This window comes from Rhea americana, unplaced genomic scaffold (genome assembly GCF_003343005.1).
Source record: "Rhea americana isolate MKP2758 unplaced genomic scaffold, rheAme1 scaffold_9, whole genome shotgun sequence".
NCBI classification, from domain to species: domain Eukaryota; kingdom Metazoa; phylum Chordata; class Aves; order Rheiformes; family Rheidae; genus Rhea; species Rhea americana.
Genome location: NW_028187088.1, coordinates 8,737,477 through 8,757,730, shown reverse-complemented (window position 1 = coordinate 8,757,730; position 20,254 = coordinate 8,737,477). Strand labels below are relative to the sequence as shown.

Here is a 20,254-nt window from a genome sequence, read left to right as displayed (position 1 = left end):
TAGTTTCTGATTAAAAAAAGAACAATCCACTAATCTCCCTGCTACTTCTGGTTTACTGTATAGGTTTGTAAAAACCTTTGKTTTTTTTTTCTCCATTCCCAAGCTATTTGACTTCTCTTCCTCAGATGTCAATGACAAGTAATTATTAAAAAATTTCATTTTCCTCTTCACATACCTGTGGAGCACCATACATGTACAGCACAAGAGCTTCCTGTTTAGGTATAACACACCATGCTTTCTGCCAGGGCTTTGATTTTTCCATATATTGAAGAAAGCTACATATGACACTATTTCCAGAGACTTCAGCAGATTCAATCTAGGCGACAGTATAAAGCATAAAAAAGAAAATAAACTTTCCTTAAATAAAGACTAAAAATGCACAAAACAGCAAAGCTGAAATACAATACCACTCCTATCAAATCTTGGCTAACATCTACATAAGAGCTTGGGCAAATACCCAATTAAGATGATGGAAGACTGGACTTATGGAGAATATTTATATATTACATACGTACAGTAACATACACACGGTCTTAACACATGCAATCAGCTCTTTCTAACGCTGATATTTTTGGATTATAAGCTTCTGGATCACTGTAGATGTCATTCTGGCACCATATAGACATTGTCTATAGCTTAGTATCTATAACAATGTCTTACTTCTAAGGTAACCTGATGTTAAGCATTCAAGTGCTACTACCTATCCAACATGACAACTACTCTATTTCATTAGTCAAAATATCATAATAGAATAAAATGTGAMCACATTTCTAAAGATAATATAAGAATGCAATCGCTAGTTCTACATAAAAGATTAGGTGAATTGCTTCAAGCCTGGAAGAYAGAATGACATACTGCTCAGGTTAAATAGTGATCCTGAGAAGAACACAAAGAACACAAGATGATTCGGTGGCAAGAACAGAAATCATCACAAGATGATTTTCTTGGCATGATTTTTTTTTTTTTCAGTAGTGGTGCTGGCTGGATGCTGCCACAGGACAGCCAGCTACGCAGCTGTCATAAGATCCGTCACATAGATGGATGTTTCTAAAAGGCTCTGTTGCTCCTGCAGCTACCTTAATAAAGTCATCACACCAAGAAACAGCATTTGGGCTCAAAGATATGCTGATTGAATCCTGTGCTCTTTACTTTTTGTCATCTAACATATTAAGCCTTTGTCAAAAGCTTGAAGGGAAGCTCATTTTTCAGAGAAGCAAGTGTTTCATAGGGGGATTTTTGGTATCATTTTTTAAACTTACGCATTTGTAATATTTGATAAAGTCAAGCCAATGTGCATTATGAACTGTATATGGAATCTGTATCTTATTTTTTCTTTTTATGTCAGTATTCACCTCAAGGGTCATTCCATCTTCACTGCACCCCGAAGATAAACATATGTGTACATGTTCACAGACTTAGGTTAAAATTTCTCTACTCTGAATTAGGTATTTAAAAGGGGCCTAAAAAGGGAGATTTAAGAAAAGCTAAGGTTGATTGCAATTTAAAGATGCCTATTTCACTTCGCCCACCCCGATCATAAGAAAAACATGGGTATCTAAGCTCACGTTGGTCCCTYAAGTCCCTCAAGGTGTTAAAAGCTAAGAGTAACTTGGTGATTTARAGGGATACAGTTGTATACACTGATCAAAACAGTATCCTACTCAGACTCTAGATAGCGACATTCCCTCCCCATGCCCTCTCTCCAATCCCCAGTTCTTTAAGTTTAGTAATACAGTTATCAGGAATAACTGATCATAGTAGCAGTGTTTTTTGTTGCTATGGTGGCCTAAGCATAGAAGGAAAAAAMCCCCAGGATTTATAAGGAAAAGTAATATTTTATCACATTAGCTAATGTAATTGGAAAAAAGCAAATAAATTTTAAGGCTCATAATTCCTACTTTAAAAGAAGATTTAAGAAATATAGTAGTATTAAAAAAGATGAATGATAAAAACCAGAATCTATTGGATGGGCTCTCCTTGGTCCATTTATCATTCCCATTTTTTTCTAAAATGGAAAGAAAGTCCCACAAAAATCCTACCATTTTTCATGGTAGGTAGGTACTGATGAGCCAAGACTATTTGCAACAATGCACATTCATTATTTTTACAATGACATACCTCCAGGATGCCTTTCTTCTTCTTTTCTTCACTGTCTGTACAACCTATTATAACATGATAACAGTCCTTACAGACTTTGTTCAATTTATTGCCATCATATTCGAGATGAGCCTTATAATCAGAACATTTCCAGCAAACCACCTTAGAAAGAAAGTTAGGAAAAATTAATACACTAGAATTTAATTAAAATTTAATTTTTATATTTATTAATAACATATTCTTTAATTATACAAACCAAAAAATATAACTGCTTTATGACACTACTATATCCATAATGACTTACTTAAATGAAAATCATGATTTTTCTCAAATTTGTGACACTATTTCTTAACTAGAAGTGTTTTTTACTGTTTAAATAGGTAGAAATTTTATATCTTACAAAAATCACATTAGCCTTTCAATTATGTCTGTAGGTTAAAATTAGGAATAGAATTAGAATATAGCATATGCCATGATGCAGGAAGAAAATCTTCCAGTTTTTCTAAATGGCAGCGTTGAAARGTACACTTACCTTTTTGTTTCCTACATAATCCCAGAAATGTACAATTGAAAGATAAAATTTTAATTTAATCAGAAAGGCTAACTTTTTAACCTGCTAATAAAAACTAAATTCACAGTTTGAGAACCTGTTGATTAATACACAAAATAATTAAGCCAATGTCACATATGTTTGCAAACGTCTTATATGTTTGCAAAACATATAAGAAAACTGAAATGCTAGAGTGTGTGAAAAAGTTCTTCCATTGGAATTATTTTTCCACAGGAATGTTCTTTCAGGTGAAAGAGATGCCCTGCAGGGAAAACAAGCGTAGCTATTTCAAGAAAGAAAGGTAGAAAAAGTGGACGGGAACCACTTGAACACCTACATAAAGTTTTATTGTGGACAAGGCATTTGTAGTACTAATTTAGATCACTACCTTCAAACAATATCTCTAGAGAATATGAGCTACGTATCTCCAATTATTAACTTCTGCAAAGACACTACAGCTGACCCAAATTAATTCCCATGAAACAGTGTTTTAAAATTAAAATGGAAGGAGTTGTGATAGAATGCAATAGAGGGAAGTAGTTAGGAATCCAAATTGCCAGAAGGTGGGAGGGAGGGGAAGGAAAGATATGATCTTAAGAATGATGGAGGAGTTTAAAGACAMAAAAATCTGAAAAAAAACATATGACAACTGAGTTAGCAATAACTCAGAGCTTCTGAAAAATTCTCTAGTGTTCTACAGAGTACAAAAGCAGAGTTGTGAATGCTGTAAGGATATAAGCCTTCATACCACATATCACATTTCATTAGAAAGAAGTCATACCAGGTAGCCAGTGAGACAAAAGTTAAAGCTGGGCTGCACTACCATCTACTGGAGAAASGCATAGCTGCTTTGTGGCAAGAAATGGAAGCACAGTATATATATAGCTATTGCCATTAGCTTCTGAAAACTCTCAAGTCACATGAGTATTTCATGGTCACTTAAAAGTGGCATACATTATTGTACCACCACATTCTGAAAGCAACAGTCACGCTCTCTCGCCATCCCAGCCTGCTTTTTCCCTGATGCTTCACGTATGTTGACATAGCTATACACTGAGCCCAGCTGGGAACAGATCCAGGTTAATCCAGCAAAAAAAGGATGAACCACACGGCTTCGTAGTCTCTTTGCAAAGAGGAGAGAGAATCATCGAATGGGAGCAGGGAACAGCCAGTGCTGTCAGGGATAACACTGGTTTATGCTAGTTTGACAGGGTCTTGCAACTGTKGASATCAGTGAGGCCAGTTTGGAAACCRTGTAATCTCTCTAGGTGTTTGAGACTCTCTACGCAAATGAGCATTTTCCTCTGCTGCAAATTACCTTCCGATTTGCCATAGGTTTTGTCAATCAAACGAGACAGAGGACCCTACTTTGGTTTGCTATACACAGCTCCAACTTTCAGCCATAAGCTCAGCAACAAACTGCAGCACAGCAAGGAAGCACCAGAAGGCAATTATGTGCTTATACCCCTCCAGGGCCTGCTCACAAGCTACAGCAGATGGGGTTTTGGACTTACATGTCCACATGCTCGACAGTGGTGCCTTCTCCTTGTCAGTGCATTGAAAGGCTCTTTGCATTTCATGCACATGGTTACTTCATTGTCACGTATCCACCTTGGTGCTCTCTTCCCAAGCTCAGCGTTCTGGGGGGAGGAGGAGGAAGACAAAAAATAACAAAATAAAAAAGGAGAGTCAGTTGTATAGTACTTTTAATAGGGAAAATAATTATTCGCTTCCTCTGGAAAGGAAATGGCAAAACACAGCTCAAGATGCATTTTGAAATCTACACAAGAAATAACAAAGAACCCAGTCAAAAATCATTTCACACCACTGAAAGGGTACACTATTATGCATTTTAGGAAAAAGAGGTCTGTTCATAAGATTTGGCATTGTAACGAAAAATAGTTACTAACAAGATGACTACTTTGTAGTTCCTCTGCTATGAGAATGATGACCTTGAAAAAGAAGTTTACACCAAACTTTTGCAATATACTACTTCCAGTTATTCAAGAACAGAATGGGTACTAACAAGATTACAGTGGTATGATAACAACTTACAGAAACTTCAACAGGCATATCTTCATATTCTTTAGCAATAGCATTTCTGAAGGTTTCATTCCTCTGCTGAAAAGCTTCTATAGTGTTTTGAAGCGCCTAGGGAAACAATGGAGAAACTGCTCAAACATACTGCATTTACAACAGACTACCTACATACTGACCATTTAGTGATTAACAGAGAGAAGCTACAGCCAGAAAATACAAATATTACTTTTTGATTGCTTCAGTGAAAATGCATTGAAAAAATAGTTAAGAATGTAGATAAGTTTACCTTTATCCATTCTTCCTTATCTTGTTCAGAACTAAAAGAAACATTTGACACATTAGTCCAAAGCTAGTTCAGAAAACATTATCTCACTATCAACAACTTGCTGTAAAAGCCAAGGTTCTGAAGCAATTCTCATGTACAGAAARTAAAACAATAGTGCTCATTAACTGTCTAACAGAAATAAAAATAAATAAATGCATGACTTCAGGTTTCACAAGTCTGCAATCACTAAGTACTGAATTCAAGTCAAAAAATAAATGCAAATGCACTTAAAAGTGGTAATATCTTCACTGTCAGACATTTTTTTGAGCATAGGAAAGGAGGATGCCTCATTATTTAGGTTCATGTTCTTCTTCCCTCATTTGGTAAACTACTAAGTTCACATACYAACACCCATTTCCCCTGTGCATCTCTTAAATCTTCCTCCCTTCCCAACAGAAATTATCTCCTTATTCTTGTTTTTAGCTGTTTAAATTTGTCTGTAGTGGTAAGAAAAATATCCAATTAAAACAAGGAAAGCTCTGCTTTAGTATTTATTATAAACCAAACTTCAAGATTTTTCCTTTTATGCATTTGGGCAGATATAGATGACTTTTCAACAGGTACATGAGGTACTTACAGATAAGACAGTGATGAGAGGGCATTTTTTATTCTGATCTTGTGTGACAGATTTATCTTTAGAATACATACTAGGACTTCAGCATTCAAACCTTTAGGAAAGCACCTTATATTGCAAGTAACAGTAATATTTCAAACTCTGCTGGCCAATACTGGTAACAAACACAGTTTATCTGTAAACTTTAAATTAGGAATATGAGAATGAGCACCACAGTATATCTGGCTCTGTTCAAACAGGGGGACACTTCCAATGATGTGAAAAAAAATCTGACATGCAAAATTTTGTTTCTCTACAGAGAAATTACTACTTCTCCCTACCAACTTMCATAAAAATTAGCTGAGTTGTTAAACATCCTACAAAATCAGAARTCTCTTAAGGGAGTTTTCTACCAGTTATTTAAAACCACTATCTCAAAATGTTTTCAAAAGATATTCTGAAAAATAAATAAATAGAAGTATGCCAGTGAAGAAAACCCCAARGAGAAACTAAACGTTACCACAAAGTTAATACGAGCTCATAAATTAACACCATTAAGGTACAGGTTGCATTAAATACTCATACATTAACCAGGATTATTCTAATCTAATTGAGTAAGATTTAGCTTGGTACTTACTCCTTCAAAACTTTGAACAGAATTAATGCARTCTAAAAAAGTTCATTAAGCAAAACCTGAAAACATGTTCTTCTTGCACCTAAATGAACTGATGCAATAGCCTTTAAAGTACTGATAATGCTGGAAAGTTTACAATATAGACTTGGTTTTTTTGGTGATGTTTTCCTCCAATCACAAAATACTTTACAGATGGTGCAGCATACAGGACCACTGAAGTGGACTTGTGCCAAAACAGGTCACTAAATACTTGGCAAAACATCATATAGCAATTTTTAGTAGATTTGACTGATAGYCAAAAATGAGTCCAAAACATTTTGGAGACCTTAGTGGAAAGTTTTTTCTGTTATTTACCAAAGTATATATTTATTATTTTATATGATTTCAAATTCAATCATAGTGTAGCTAAATTTCTATATTTCTGTACATTTCTGCACATTTCTGCTACTCTCATTAAATATTGTTTTTTTTTTCCTTAAAGAAAAATAGCTTGCAAGCCCCTGTTTATCCCCAAATACATGCTTTCACCACAGAACTGCMTGTCTCATAGGCATCCTTGTGCTTATTTAACCCTTGCCTCTCTGCAATGAAATYTTAACTGCTAAGAACAGGGTGTTTAAGCAGCTCCAGCAGGAGAGGTGGAGATAAAGAAAGCACTCTACTTTTACTTGAAGTAGGCTGATCTTGACAGGAAAAGTGGAATCCAAATATCCCAAAAAGAAGGATAAGGAAGATAACTCAGTAGCAAGAGGATAAAAGGACTAATAAGGACAGCAAAAAAATATCACCCAGAAGAGTGCAATCTGAGGAAAGGATCCAAGAGCTAAAAGAAGAACTTCCTTCCAAGGTGAGAGTGATACCTGGGACCAGGGGTAAAAAAAGCAGACTGGAAGAAGCTTGAGGAATGGAGGAAAGCCTATGCCCTTCTACCAACATAGACAGCTACGTTCCCTGGACCTACCTCCACTGGAGTGAGGGGAGAGCTTTTTTGGGTGGAAGTGCCCTCAAGTGAAGAGAGCCATCAGTACCAAGGTAGCTCAGGTATCAGAAGCAGCAGCGCTGCCCAGACTAACACACTTAGCTTCCCAGAGCGCTTGATTAACTCAGGCAGATTGCCTTGGCAGCAGCTAGGAACACTGCTTGCAGTTTTACAGCCAGCTCCATTCACAGCCATGTTAGGTGTTTCTTCAAGGCAATGCACTACACATTGTAGGTGTATCTTATATTCCAAGAGATTCTGTGCCACTAACTCATTAATAAATAAGCAATGATAATTTATCCCTTGAAAATAGCAGCCTAGGCTATTTYCAGAGCATTAATATTAAGATGAAAYCCATTCWCTGTCAGTCYAMTCTTATGTTTRTATATATTTAATCCTCCAAAAACTAGATAATAGACTTGCCTTACCTGGCCTGCAACTCCAGTGTTCGCTCTTTTCCAGACACTTGAAAAGTGTGTGGATATTCTTCATTATGAGTCTCTATAATCTTCATACCATCTATGCCAACTCTGGTTCGAACTGAAAATTTTGATCCTACCAAGCTGAATTTGGGGACGCAGTAGAGCAACATGTTGTTAAACTGGGGGAGGGGAAAGCATATGGCTTTACATTAACAGAAACACAGATACAGCCACAGTTTCTACTGAGCTGGACAATATTACAAAGCTAAACTCAGTGTGAGAAAGCAGGTTCTATTCTGCTCAGTTGATAGACAAGAAAAATCAAAGCTCAAACTCAGGACAACTTATTTTTCTTATTTGTTCCTGGGTTTTAGAAATAAAACTAAAAGTCAGTCTCAATGCACATAAGGATAGTTGTTCTATACATATAGCAGTCTTCCTAACATTTATTATCAACTCAAGTGGATACTTCAGTCGATATTTTGATATTAAAGTTGGTATTAGAGTGGATATGTTATAACACTGTAAATCTCTTGTTAAAAGAATTCTCATGTCTCAATTTTGTAGAAACTACTCTCTGAACTGCAGAATAAAAGTCCTTTTGGGCAGTGTATATGTTGATATTTATCCTGCACCAAAAGCACTAGGTTTTGTAGAAACTGTAACTACTGTTATTTGAGGGGATTATCTTCAAGATGTTTCTTCAAAAAAACAACCCCACCTATCTTCTGTTTTATTCTTATTGAAATCCTCAAAATTAGAGGAAAAAATACACAGGCAAGACAAATATATATTCCTTCATTAAAATCAGATTTTAAAATAATGTTTAAATGCCTATAGTCTCAGCCTAGAAGTAGTTACAAAATCAGTTCTACAAAAGTTAACCAATTTTCTCACATTTAACTATTAAAAAGAGAAACTCTCTTCATTTAAATTGTATTTCATAGAAACAGTCTAGAAAAATATGAAGCCACTCCAAATAGAGGCCACCATACTTACTAAGAAAAGATATCGTTCTTGAGCAGATGTATTGCGAGCAGCAAGTTTAAGGATTTGTCCTTCTTTTATCAGCTCATTTGAAGGGTTGACAATGTCTTCCTCTTCTCCGAGCATCTCATATATCTCTAACAATTTCTTTAGATTCTCCTTTTCAGTGAAAATACAGTTAGAAAACTTAATAACATAAAGATTGTTACCCATGATCAAATGAAATGTCTGRACCTTTGTAAGTCTGGAGAATGTTAGTCTTGAAAAAYATTYGTATACTTGGTATATACAGTCARCCATGTAGATTGATTGACCTARTTGATATGTTAAYGAATACTTTTAGAAATGTTATCTCGATGATAATTTTCAAAAATGCATTTATACATATAGCATGCATTATTTCTTGTCCAAAACATTTCACATACTTAATGAAACACTAGTCATGMCAACTGCACACAGTAGAGAAACATTAACTACTCTTTATGAACATTATCTTTTCATTTACAGAAACAGATGCAAAAAGGTCAAGAGTCCTATATGTTGTCAGCTAATTTAGGCCAGGAAAGGAACTTAGCTTGCCTGGTTTCCACTTGAGAGAGTTAGGTGCAAAGCCAAATTTTGTCTATCATCCCCAGGAGCTGTAAAAATATAGGAAGTAGCAGGAATCATTTGGACCCAAGAAAACAACTTTTGCCATTTTAGGGAAGATTTGCAGTTYCCACTCCTGGCAAAATTCAACTGACAGAATTTCCTAGCTTTGCTAAATACTCAAATACAATATTAAAAAATGAACAAGGAAAAAAAGAATTGTTTACCATTTTTCTTATTGCACTATTAGAGTGACTTGCTGCAGTGGATATAATTTCCAAGGATTCTAGATGGAAGACAAAAATGGAAGAAATGAAATAGATGTAAGAAAAAAAACACGATAAACAAAACTTTGCATTTTTACATATTTGTGTATTACATAGACAATTGCATTATTCTACAAAATGATGTTTGTAAATTTTATGTAAAGTTTACACTCAATAATGTTTCTTAAATTATCAACCAAAAGTAACCAAGGTAAAGTGTAAAGCACAGGAGAGTCAGCTACTAAACTGAAATAATTATCTGGAAAGATCAGAAGGGAATTGTTACAGATTACTTTCAAGTGACCTTCAATACTTAGAACCACATTTTTGTGATGTGCACAGTCATGATTCTCTCCCCTCTTTTCAGAAAGTAGTCCAGAATGTCATACTACAKTTATTGTCAAAACAGCTCATATTAMAAATATTTGGGAAAAGATTTTTAGCAATGAATTATTTCCAAAAATTGTCTGGCAAGCAATTCGAATAGTGTGTGGAGATAATTGTTAACTGTCCTTGTGTAACTATAGATGAAAACATYTTAAAAATGGGCTATTCTTTTCTCTACAGGAACTTAAAAATATGATACTGAGACTAACTCCACTTTTTTTAAAAACAAAGATCAGTTCCCTATAAAGAAAATCACTCTATACCCCATTTAAAACAAAAAGACATACATGTCATATGTGCATAAAGCAAAACAGAATGCCAAAAAAAAGAGAAAACCCCAATTTTACCCAAAGCAAACCATCGTGCAATTTCAAAACTAAAGCAAACTTATGTACTCCAAGAGAAGAATACTAAAGGCAGTTTTTAATACTAACTTTATCCRTTATCCAAGGAAATTTTTTTCAAATGCTACAACTCCTCTGAGGAATTTCTATCAGACTTTTCACAATGGCTTTGCTTTTTCACCTTATATTTCCTGAAAATAGCTTTAATTTACAGTATCCTCTAACTAAGGTCTTATTATGACTATTTTAAATTCTAGTAAATATTTACTTTCAGCATCTTTCCAGTCTAGGGAATCCTGAGGCAATTTTCTTAGGTAGTCCTTTAGAAGCATCTCATAGCGTGGAATGCGTTGTACTGGTTCTAGCATGTGATGTTGCAATGTCAAATTTCCACACACTTTTTCTTTCTAAGAAATTGTAAACATATTTAAATGTAGTAGGCAAAAAATATTATTTTTTCAGGATACAATAAAATAAAAATTGTGATTGATAAAGCATAAATAATGTATTTTAAAACATGCATTATAACCCTTCTGAAAGAAAACAGAAAACTACTTTACCAAACCAAATAATTAGAAATTCTTTCCTAAAAGTTATTGTAAAATAATAATAATAATTCTTTAAATAATCAAGAGAATTCATAAATAGAAGTCCCATCGAAAAAACCCTCCCAAACTCCCAAGTATGTGAACTTAACTCAGAAAACAAGGGAACTAACAACTGAATTAGCAGAAGCAGCTCAAGACCATGTGTTAGCAAAAAGTCATTTTTCAAAGGGCCCTAAGGTATATTTTATCTATCTGATAAGAATGTTTTCTTTCAGCTTTATGCATAATGTAAACYCCGCTAGAAGTATCTTAAGATGTGTGTTCACATCCATGTTCTTAGATGGAATCACAAGATTCCATTAAAATACAAACAGCTAGCATCCTTCACTTAAAATCACAATAATCTATAGTGCAGTAAGATTTAAGCAGAAATATCTTCTTCCTTTTCTAGCTGCTAAGTTGCAGYCAGAAGACACATAGCTGCCAATTCCCAGAGAAGCCTACAGGGAGCAYTAGAGGGAATAAAAAGCATTTTTGAAAAGAATGCTGCATTGCCACAACTGCTAAGCTTCATCTTTTGTGGCTCAGCATTTAGGATTTCATACTTAACATAAAGCTTAGYGTTCTGGAAAACTGCACTGCTGTAAGCTAATGCAGTATTTACAAATTCYATGCAAGGATCTACAGTTTTGCACTGATAGATAATTTTTCCCTGAAACATTATCTATGACAAAATATAGTATTTTTCAGTCTCYTGTTTCAACCTTTACACTTTGGTCCTCTAGGTTGCAGTGGAAAGCCTGGATTTGCATGTGTATTTGTGCACATACACAGGGAGAAGGAGAAGAAACATAATACAGTATGAAGTGGACAAAAACAACCCTTAATTCTGAGAGATTCGATATTTAATTTTCTCTTTAATCCTTTTGTCGTCCCCCCCCCCAAAAAAAATCATATACATTTTTACATATGCTCATATTACTTGGAGCACTCTTCCTACTACCTGAATGTCTTGAATAATGAACTTGAATAGAGGTGACCGTTCAGTCCACATTTTCACTAATTCCATTGCRTTATCAAAATTCTTCACATACTCTCCATACATCTTGAGGAAAGGAGCTAACTTTTGCAGAATATCTCCAATTCTGGGGGTCGTAGTCCTGCAAAGTAAGAGGGTGGAATCTCAGAGCAAACAGGAAAGAAAAAAGTCACGCAAGGTTATAAAACATTTCAGAGAGCTTCCTTTAATAGAGAATCCTTTCCGTTTGGGATCACCTCATATAGAGTTCTAGCATAATGATTAAAACTGAGCAAAATGACCATAGAAAGACTGTTTATATCCTCTTTTATGATCTATAATGCTTACAGGTYGTGTGGAGCACTAAAGGAAGAAAAGTGMCCTATAATGAAAAACATGAAAGGCTTTGTTTACAAAMCACATCCTCATTTATTTCATTTACAGTTCCTTAAACTACATKATCTTCTTTTGACCATACTCCATCCTATAAATACCTAACTTGTGATTTTGTTTGAGGTCTAAATCCGTATCATAAAGAGCTTCCCTCTTCCATGCCATATCTAAGTACAGGTATTTACAGCTTTTTACAATTAGTATTTGACAAAACATGAAGTAGTGAGAATCCTTTAGATTCCAGCCTTTTGTGCTAACTTCCACACAGTCTTCCCAATTATTGATAACATCTGCCAATAAAACAGAACAGAAAARACTAGCTAACTGATGGAGGGAGGAGGACATGTGGAGAAGCTGCATCTCTTGATGCCTAGGAAGAAAGCAAAAACAGTACATATGCATCTCCTGGAACTGCAGTGTGAAATACATGGTCTACATTTCAWATTCAAGAACATATTCTGAAACTCTGTACTGCTGAATTTCTGAAAGTCCAAGATCAACGTTGTGGTAGTGGCTTAACTGCAGTTTAATGTACCGTATATACCRTGTATATATTTCATTTTTTTTCTTTTTTTATTTTAATCGTTGAAGGAAAAGTGAAGCATTTACTTCAGCAGTCCACTCCAATACACTGCTTCTCCAGGAAGAAAGGTGAGCAGAAGGGAAAGCTATTTGAACAGCAAACATTGCCCAAAGAGCCAAGTGTCTTGGTCCAGGGCTGCCAAAGGGTGGCCCCCATCCAGCTGCCTGAGGGGGCTTGCAGTACCTCCGTGGGAGCTGGCCRAGGTGTGAGCTCCTGCTGTGCCTGGCAAGGAGGCAGGAGGGGAAGGTGCCTCTGCAATCACCAAGGTTCACCACCCTTAATTAGGTTCAGCTATTTCTATATCCAGTCTGGTTTAGCAAAAACACACACACACACTCACTCAAAGGCAAGCCAGCAGTTTAAAACAAAAATCCATTACTTTTACTCACTGAATGGTATTTCTCTGGGTTGCCATTTTATTTCAATGTAGCAGCATACTTTTGAACTTAAATAAAACACAAACCATGCCACAGAACTGAAGGGTGAATTCTTTTTTAAAGGTCAACGGAAAAATACAGATATTAAAGTTTTAAAATAAATTTCATAGTTAAATCATTGTAAGGTTTTTCCAATTAAAAGGCTGAAAGTAGAAAAGACTGCAGCATTGCTTTGTATCTACAGAAATTGGCATAAAAAATAAATACTTCAGCCTAAGTGTTTCACAACTATTACTAGACAGATGTTACAAGCAAATGTCAGAAGTTTTATAAACCAGGAAGCAGGAACAGTTTGCTGTGCCTGCTGCTTGGATACCCATGGCAGCTAATTTATACAGAACACTGCAATTTTACCCTTTATGGATGTACTAAATTTTCACAGCTAACTTTCATGCAAGGCCTTTTTGTGTCCAAACACGCGGAGGCTGGAAAAACAGAAATCCGTTATCGTTTCAGATAAGCAGGACAAGGTCCAGAGCACAAAGAGCTCTGGAAGAATATGAAGGACAGGCGAAGTCAGAGTCTTCTGAGATCATCCCTTGATGGACTTCTGACTACAGATAACTAGTCCATTTCTTACTCAAACAGTAGGCACCGTGAACCAAAACACRGAATTTACTAATTGCCATAACTCCAGGACAGTTATCATTTTCTTAGCTAGAAAGGTTGGATAGATATACTATAGATCCAAATCACAGCGCTGCCCATCACCTGGCAACAAAGCCAGCATCAAGGAGCAAGCCTTCGTACTGTTCTGAGTATACACCACCACCTCACACTTCTATGCTACTAGACCAACACGGTGTTCACCAAAGCATTCCAAAAACCTCGAGGTTGAAAGAGTTCAGCTACTGATCATGATGTGTGCTMTCTCTTTTAAATCTGCCATGGTAGCGAGAAAACAGCTGAAGCAAAGGTCTATAAAATCATGGCACAGCAAATGTGACTACAGAACCACTGTTTGGTCCCTCTTCCAATATAACAGCCTGCAGGCATCAAACAAAATTTTAAGTTGTAGACTCAAAACAAAAGGTAATAAGGAGTAGGTCAGCCCTGAAACTGCTACAGGACACTATGGATTCTAAAACTTTGTGTTCAGAGTGAAACAATTTGAATGAGAAAAATGAGAGCAATGTATACAAATACATGCACACACAGCAGCTACGACTCTCTGTTCTTATGTTCTTCCCCAGGCATCTGGTATTGGTCATCCTTGGGTACAAAACAGTGAGCTAGATGGACATTTTTTTTTGATTTGGGCTGTCTGTTACACTCTGCTTTCCTTTGGAAAAATACTGCAGTGAGGTTTTTTCTACTGTTTTCAAGCTGTGCATTGTACAATAGATATTCAGCTCCAGCTGTTGCGCAGCTCATTCAAGATGCAACTGTCAGSCTGAATTTCATTTCCACCTGATAAGTTGAGGTTCCCACTGCCTTTTCTTCTAAAAAAGGCTTATTGTTTATCAATATTTATCAAGACATTCATCACAGATTTTACTGAATATTTAAAGAACAAGGGGCAATTGAGAGTGCCAGCTTATGCCAATAGCTCAGATCAAACAAATCTGTGTGTCGTAACAGTATTATGAGTTGAACTCACTGAGCACCATCTATACYGGGAGACAACAGACCAAAGATGCTAGATGTGAAAGCTGCATTTCAGACTACCATAATGAGACAAGGAAAAACAAGGMCAACTTCCTCTGATCTGCTCTCCCAGTTTCAAAATCTATTGCTGAAAACCAACCACAACTCAGGGAAAGTGTCAGAGAAAGTTTTATCCAGCAATTTTTACCTAAAAAAAACCAACAGAACAAGGGCATGGAACTACTAAAAGAAATATTCAAATAGTTTCTATAACTAATTAAGGGAATTGGTGAGGAAAGTGAACCCTGGCAGAGGCTGTTGTGCCAGACATTTCAGAGACTGGGGGTGGCGTGGTGTGTTCTTTCCTTCAGCAGTAATCTGGAATTCTTGCCCTCCTCTGCACCCTTTCATCCAACTCCTCCCAAAAGCACACTCTTTTAAGGACATTTAACAAGCTGCCTCAGATAAAGCAGAGAGGTTATTTCCAAGCAATGTGGGAAAGGTAATATCCTTAGGATGCAATCTATTAGCTTTGCACCAGTAGTCAAAGCTCACCTAAAAAAAGCACTCTTCAGCCTCTAAAACTATGTAATTTTACATGTCCTCAGTGTGCATTTTGCAAATAGACAAGATAGTACGCACTCACAGAAGACAAGTTGCACTATAAATTTCAGTTCATATATATAAAGCACTGACATAATGTAGTTCAAACAACTTTTAAGAATCATCATAGTAAGTTATATTCCATTTCTCATGAATATCCACTCTATCTTTAGGCTTGGGTTGATATTTACCATCATTTGAAAAAATAAATTAATATAAGAGGATGAATGGATCTTACAGTGTCATGGTGCAAGGAATGCAAACGTAAGGATTAAATTTTGCTATATTTCATGCTGCTTAAGTTTTATTTTTTGCATTATAGAAAATTTGGAGATATCCTATTTTTGCTTGTGATACCCATTCTTCCATTTTAAATGGAAACTGAGAAATGATCTTACAGAATCTGGATACAGATAGCTTGTGATCTAAAACAATACTGTGTGGTCTAAGACTGTTCATCTAAGCCACAAGAATACCTTATTCCTTATTTTTTATTGTGATTCTTAACATTTAAGGTGTTCTATCAATGCGTATCTGGAAATAGTAGCTGGATATGCACTAGATTACATGAAACAGGTGTTGATGTGATACAGTCGGACCAAGTTATCCACAAAAATACATATATATATTTTTAGTAAAGAATTCCCTTTTCTCAAATGAGACAGGAAAGCAGCAATGGTTTGAGTTTGTTTTCTGAGGTCTTTTTTGTTCTGTTTGTTTCTTTGTTCTAATAATTACATAAGAAAAATCAAAATCATATGGTTATATTTAAATATTCCATACTTTTCACAGTCCAAAGATGTTTGTAATTATGTACACCAAGGAATAACAAAGATACTGCAATAATACATGATCATTACACAGCATATTTATACCTAAACTAACCTTCCTGCTTGACCCAAAYGGAGGTCTTATCAAGAAAAGTTAGAGAAAAAAAATGACCAAAACATATACCTGGATTTTAATTTCAAACTGATAAAACTAAAACACACTAAAAATGAACACCACTTTACTACAGATATGGAAGCAGTAATGGCAAAAGTTACATCCTAAGAGTGTGAGAAAAATACATGCTATTTATCTAAATGTTTGTATACTGTCCAAAAAAAATCATCAGGTAGCACATAATTTTAATTTGAGCCGCTAATTCAGCAAGGCATTTAATCATGAGTAATCTCATTGGCTTCAGTGAGGAAGATGTCCTTTATTTTAAGCAAATGACACAAGTCCTCTGCTGAATCAGATCCTGCTGAACAGTAGAAGCACAGATGTTCTTCTGCCCACAAGTACTTCCTAGGACTGGAGGTACCTTCCCTACCTCAACCTTGTAACAGAATTTCTACAGACACTGTTTCATTAGTATATTAACCAGTAAATCACCTCTTACCATTCCTGCATTCTTTTCTCAAGTTCTGGAAGTAAGAATTTACTGTGGAAGGCATTTATTGATGAGATATTAGAAAAGATTTTGTTAACCACTTCAGCTGGAAACGAGCCTCTGTTAGCTTCTTCTAGGAGCCTGGAATAGAATACCTGCAATACAGAAAAAGAACCCAAAACCTATCAGCCTGCTATCTTTCATCAATGGATTAAGACCTATCTTTCCTTCCTACTCCAACTGGGACATAATTAATACACCAAGARTAAAGACAGATAATGACAAATTATTTATCATCTTCCTCTAACCCGAAACAAAAGATTGCCTCTTCTCCCCTCACACACAACTTTTTTTTTTTTTTTTTCCTTATTTGAGCCAGAAAAGTGCTACAGGATGAGCAGACTAAGGGAGGCCAAACTAAAGCAGTACTGTTTCGGTTTGACTCTAGGCATGCTGTCTGTTTTAACATCTAGGTCTCAAGCTTTTATAGTCTCCCAGTCTCATTTTCCACTCTTGCTTTCCTCAATTAGTCTGATGTCTAATTGCCATTAGCCTGACTACGATGCTTGTATACTGTACCCCCTTATTCTTTTAAAACTGAAATCTATGACCAGTCCCCATTTACCATTCAAAACACAAAAAGGTTCCAGGTCTGACTGGGCTCTTTAGTATTTCTGTAGTCTCTTAAAAATATGTACGTATGTATGTGTTTCTCAATTAATGAACTATACTCAGAGTAGATGCGACTACAAAATGACTGCAGACCTGTGCAGCTGTCAATATGCATGTCACATAAAACAGTGCTAATGAGGAGCTATAGCCCTGCTTATCTCTCTCYCTCCCATGCTTTAATAGGCAACAGACTGCATCTCCCTTGAAAAGTCATCAGAAGCTTGGGTAATGGTTTGGAAAAAAGCAAAAAAGAAAGAAAAGAAATTGAAGTCAGGGGCTTTGATAATCCCAGATGAGATAGTAAACCCCTTTTAGAAGAAAAAAAAAGTTATCACCTTCAGATATACTTTAAGATATGCTTCCTTTGCTCTGGCTCTGAGAGGATTATTAGTTAATTTTGACAAATTACTTTGAAGCCTAGAAAGGTTACATAGCTTTTTAACTCAGTTTAGAAACATAACAGTCCATTCCCAATCTTCTGCTTTCCTTTCATTATCAGCAACTGAGTAGCTGTGCTTGAAACTAACTTCTCAGAACTCTGTCCAGCTAATATTTGGAAAACAGGCATGCCCTAATGCACTTATGATTGAATCAAAGAAAATGCTTCCATGCTGCCTATTAAAAAAAGCTATAAATGAAGTAAACATTTTCCATCATAACTGGTATCTTTTTATGGCTCTAAAGCAAAGCTCTTGTTTGCAATACTTGTTTTTTTAAAACACACATATCCATCCCAATGTGGGTCAGCCTGGTAAATCCACTTTCATAAGGTCCATTACTGAGATCCCTAAGCAGTCTGAACAATTAACAAATTGTCTCAGACTTTTTATTTCTTTCTCAGCTCCTGTGTACTATACATTAGATCTGAGAAATTTAAATAAACAGCAATGCCTGAGAAAACTGTAATGGAGTAAGGCAGTGTATCCTAGATAGTAAGTAAAATGGATACAGGTATTATGTGAGAAAGTGAAGAAGACTTGAAAGGATATTCAAGAACCACGGACTGCTTCACATTTAAGAAATAGCAGTTTGATTCTTCAGAGCAGCAGAATTCAACCCTTTCCTTACAGGAAGAATAACGTCTGCTCACTTCAATGGGATTTCGTCCAAATGTACAGGGAGAAAACAGGGCATATGCAGTTTTGAATGGGCACCTTCCAGGTTCTTTGACATTAATGACAAAATGCTGTACAGTTGGCCCAAATGTGAAAGATGTAGTGAATCCCTAGTGAGCAGATGATTTCAATATTATAAAATATGATACCTTCCTTGTCAAGTCAAGAAATGAGTGAGCATAATACTATCCATCTCCTTTATTGGCAGGACTACTCATATAAAGTTTGCACTACTGTTGCTCATGGTAAAGTCTAYACATGTACACACTTACACATRTACACACTTACAAATGATACTCTGTTTACTACCCATAAAATTCTAATAAAGTTTTAAAAATTTAGTGTTCCTAAAATAAAAAAAAGGCAAATTTATGTGGCAACCACAAACAAGCGGCCGGCAGTGTCAGCAGAATGCTCAAACCACTCCACCTCTTTTATGTAATTTATATCCACAGATACATGCATAGCTGTTCAAGTGAACTCAGAGTAAGAAAATAAAAACAAATTCAAGAAAAATGTACCCGATCTAGGAGGTCAAGTCGGCTAACATAGGCTTTTTCTGTATGTAGAAGTTCATTGGCAATTTTGTGACGTTTCTGTTCATCTGTTTCCTGGAGAAAAATAAGATCTCTTAGAATACCTTAAGAAACGTAATTTAACCCATAAAAATAAAATAATAATAAAAAAAAAAAGTTGTAGAGACACATTTACGTTACATTCCAAAAAATAACTARAGTCCAAGTTTCACAGTTAGCAATATTCACTCCATTTCTTAAAATGAGCATTTCAGCAGTTTAATCAATAATTCAGAAGGTGGGCAAGAATCAAACACTGAAGAGCAAAACACAGAGCCTAAAATATTTAATATTTTGTAGTTAGTAYAGGAATTTTCACTGAAGCACCAAACTCCCTCACATCCTGGCAATCTAATACCCCTAACATTTCAGGGCYGGAGGAACTAACTTGCAGAGTACAATGTAACAGATGGGATTTGTTGGTGTGTTCCCCCCCTCCACCTCCGTTTTTAAAGTTATTTGAACTAACTGTTCTTTGCATAACAATTATTGAAAAATACTGTACAAAACATTTTATGTTCATGAATATACTCATTGATGGTAATTTRTTGACTGCAATTAGATTACTCTTTCAGTAGGCCATCATACAAGTTATTTGTCCTTCTTAAGATGTCCTTCTTCACATGGAAGTCTTTCATTCCACAAAATACATTTCTCCTAAAACTGAAAACAGTCATTCGAATTTCAGTTTTATACCAAATATATGCTAGAATATGAAATTATGAGTTGCTTTGAGAAGTCACTTCAAAACAGAAAAATGAAAGCACTCTATTCGAAAAGGTTAAAACATTTGGCAAATGCCTCATTTTCCCAAATGTCAAATTCAACACAATGACACTGCCATTACAAGATTTTCTTCCAGATTTACTGCTAGCACTGAATAATGTTCACATTTAAAGACATCTGAGCCTTTCCTGAGTAAATGGCAATCTTATCATTGAGCTTATAGGAAGGTGATCATTTTCTAGACAAATCACAGATACTCTTCATTAAAAAATAGAGAGCACTTCAAAGAGTTATTTCTGATTACAATCCACACACCATTTTCCACAAGAATGAGACAAACATTTTTGAGTACATTTATAAAGACTGCAGAACGATGAAGTACAGAGCTTTCATTTAAAGGACTTCAGTATTTTTTTTTCTCCTTTCAGTATACATTAAGGATTCCAA

The 20,254-nt window shown here is 35.6% G+C and overlaps 1 protein-coding gene across 3 annotated transcripts in view; it reads right to left on the bottom strand.

The window, feature by feature from the left end:
* Window positions 1-20,254, bottom strand: part of FGD4 (FYVE, RhoGEF and PH domain containing 4) — a 72,577-nt gene that overhangs the window by 6,051 nt on the left and 46,272 nt on the right. For all 3 annotated transcript variants that reach the window (XM_085324196.1, XM_085324194.1, XM_085324195.1), the window contains 12 exons: window positions 19,028-19,117; window positions 16,729-16,874; window positions 11,724-11,880; window positions 10,441-10,579; window positions 9,403-9,461; window positions 8,600-8,746; window positions 7,607-7,779; window positions 4,974-5,004; window positions 4,703-4,798; window positions 4,162-4,287; window positions 2,119-2,259; window positions 176-316 (listed from right to left, as the gene is read on the bottom strand). In XM_085324196.1, the coding sequence (XP_085180322.1) occupies window positions 176-316; window positions 2,119-2,259; window positions 4,162-4,287; window positions 4,703-4,798; window positions 4,974-5,004; window positions 7,607-7,779; window positions 8,600-8,746; window positions 9,403-9,461; window positions 10,441-10,579; window positions 11,724-11,880; window positions 16,729-16,874; window positions 19,028-19,117 (1,446 nt within the window). The remainder of the gene's footprint in view (window positions 1-175; window positions 317-2,118; window positions 2,260-4,161; window positions 4,288-4,702; window positions 4,799-4,973; window positions 5,005-7,606; window positions 7,780-8,599; window positions 8,747-9,402; window positions 9,462-10,440; window positions 10,580-11,723; window positions 11,881-16,728; window positions 16,875-19,027; window positions 19,118-20,254) is intronic.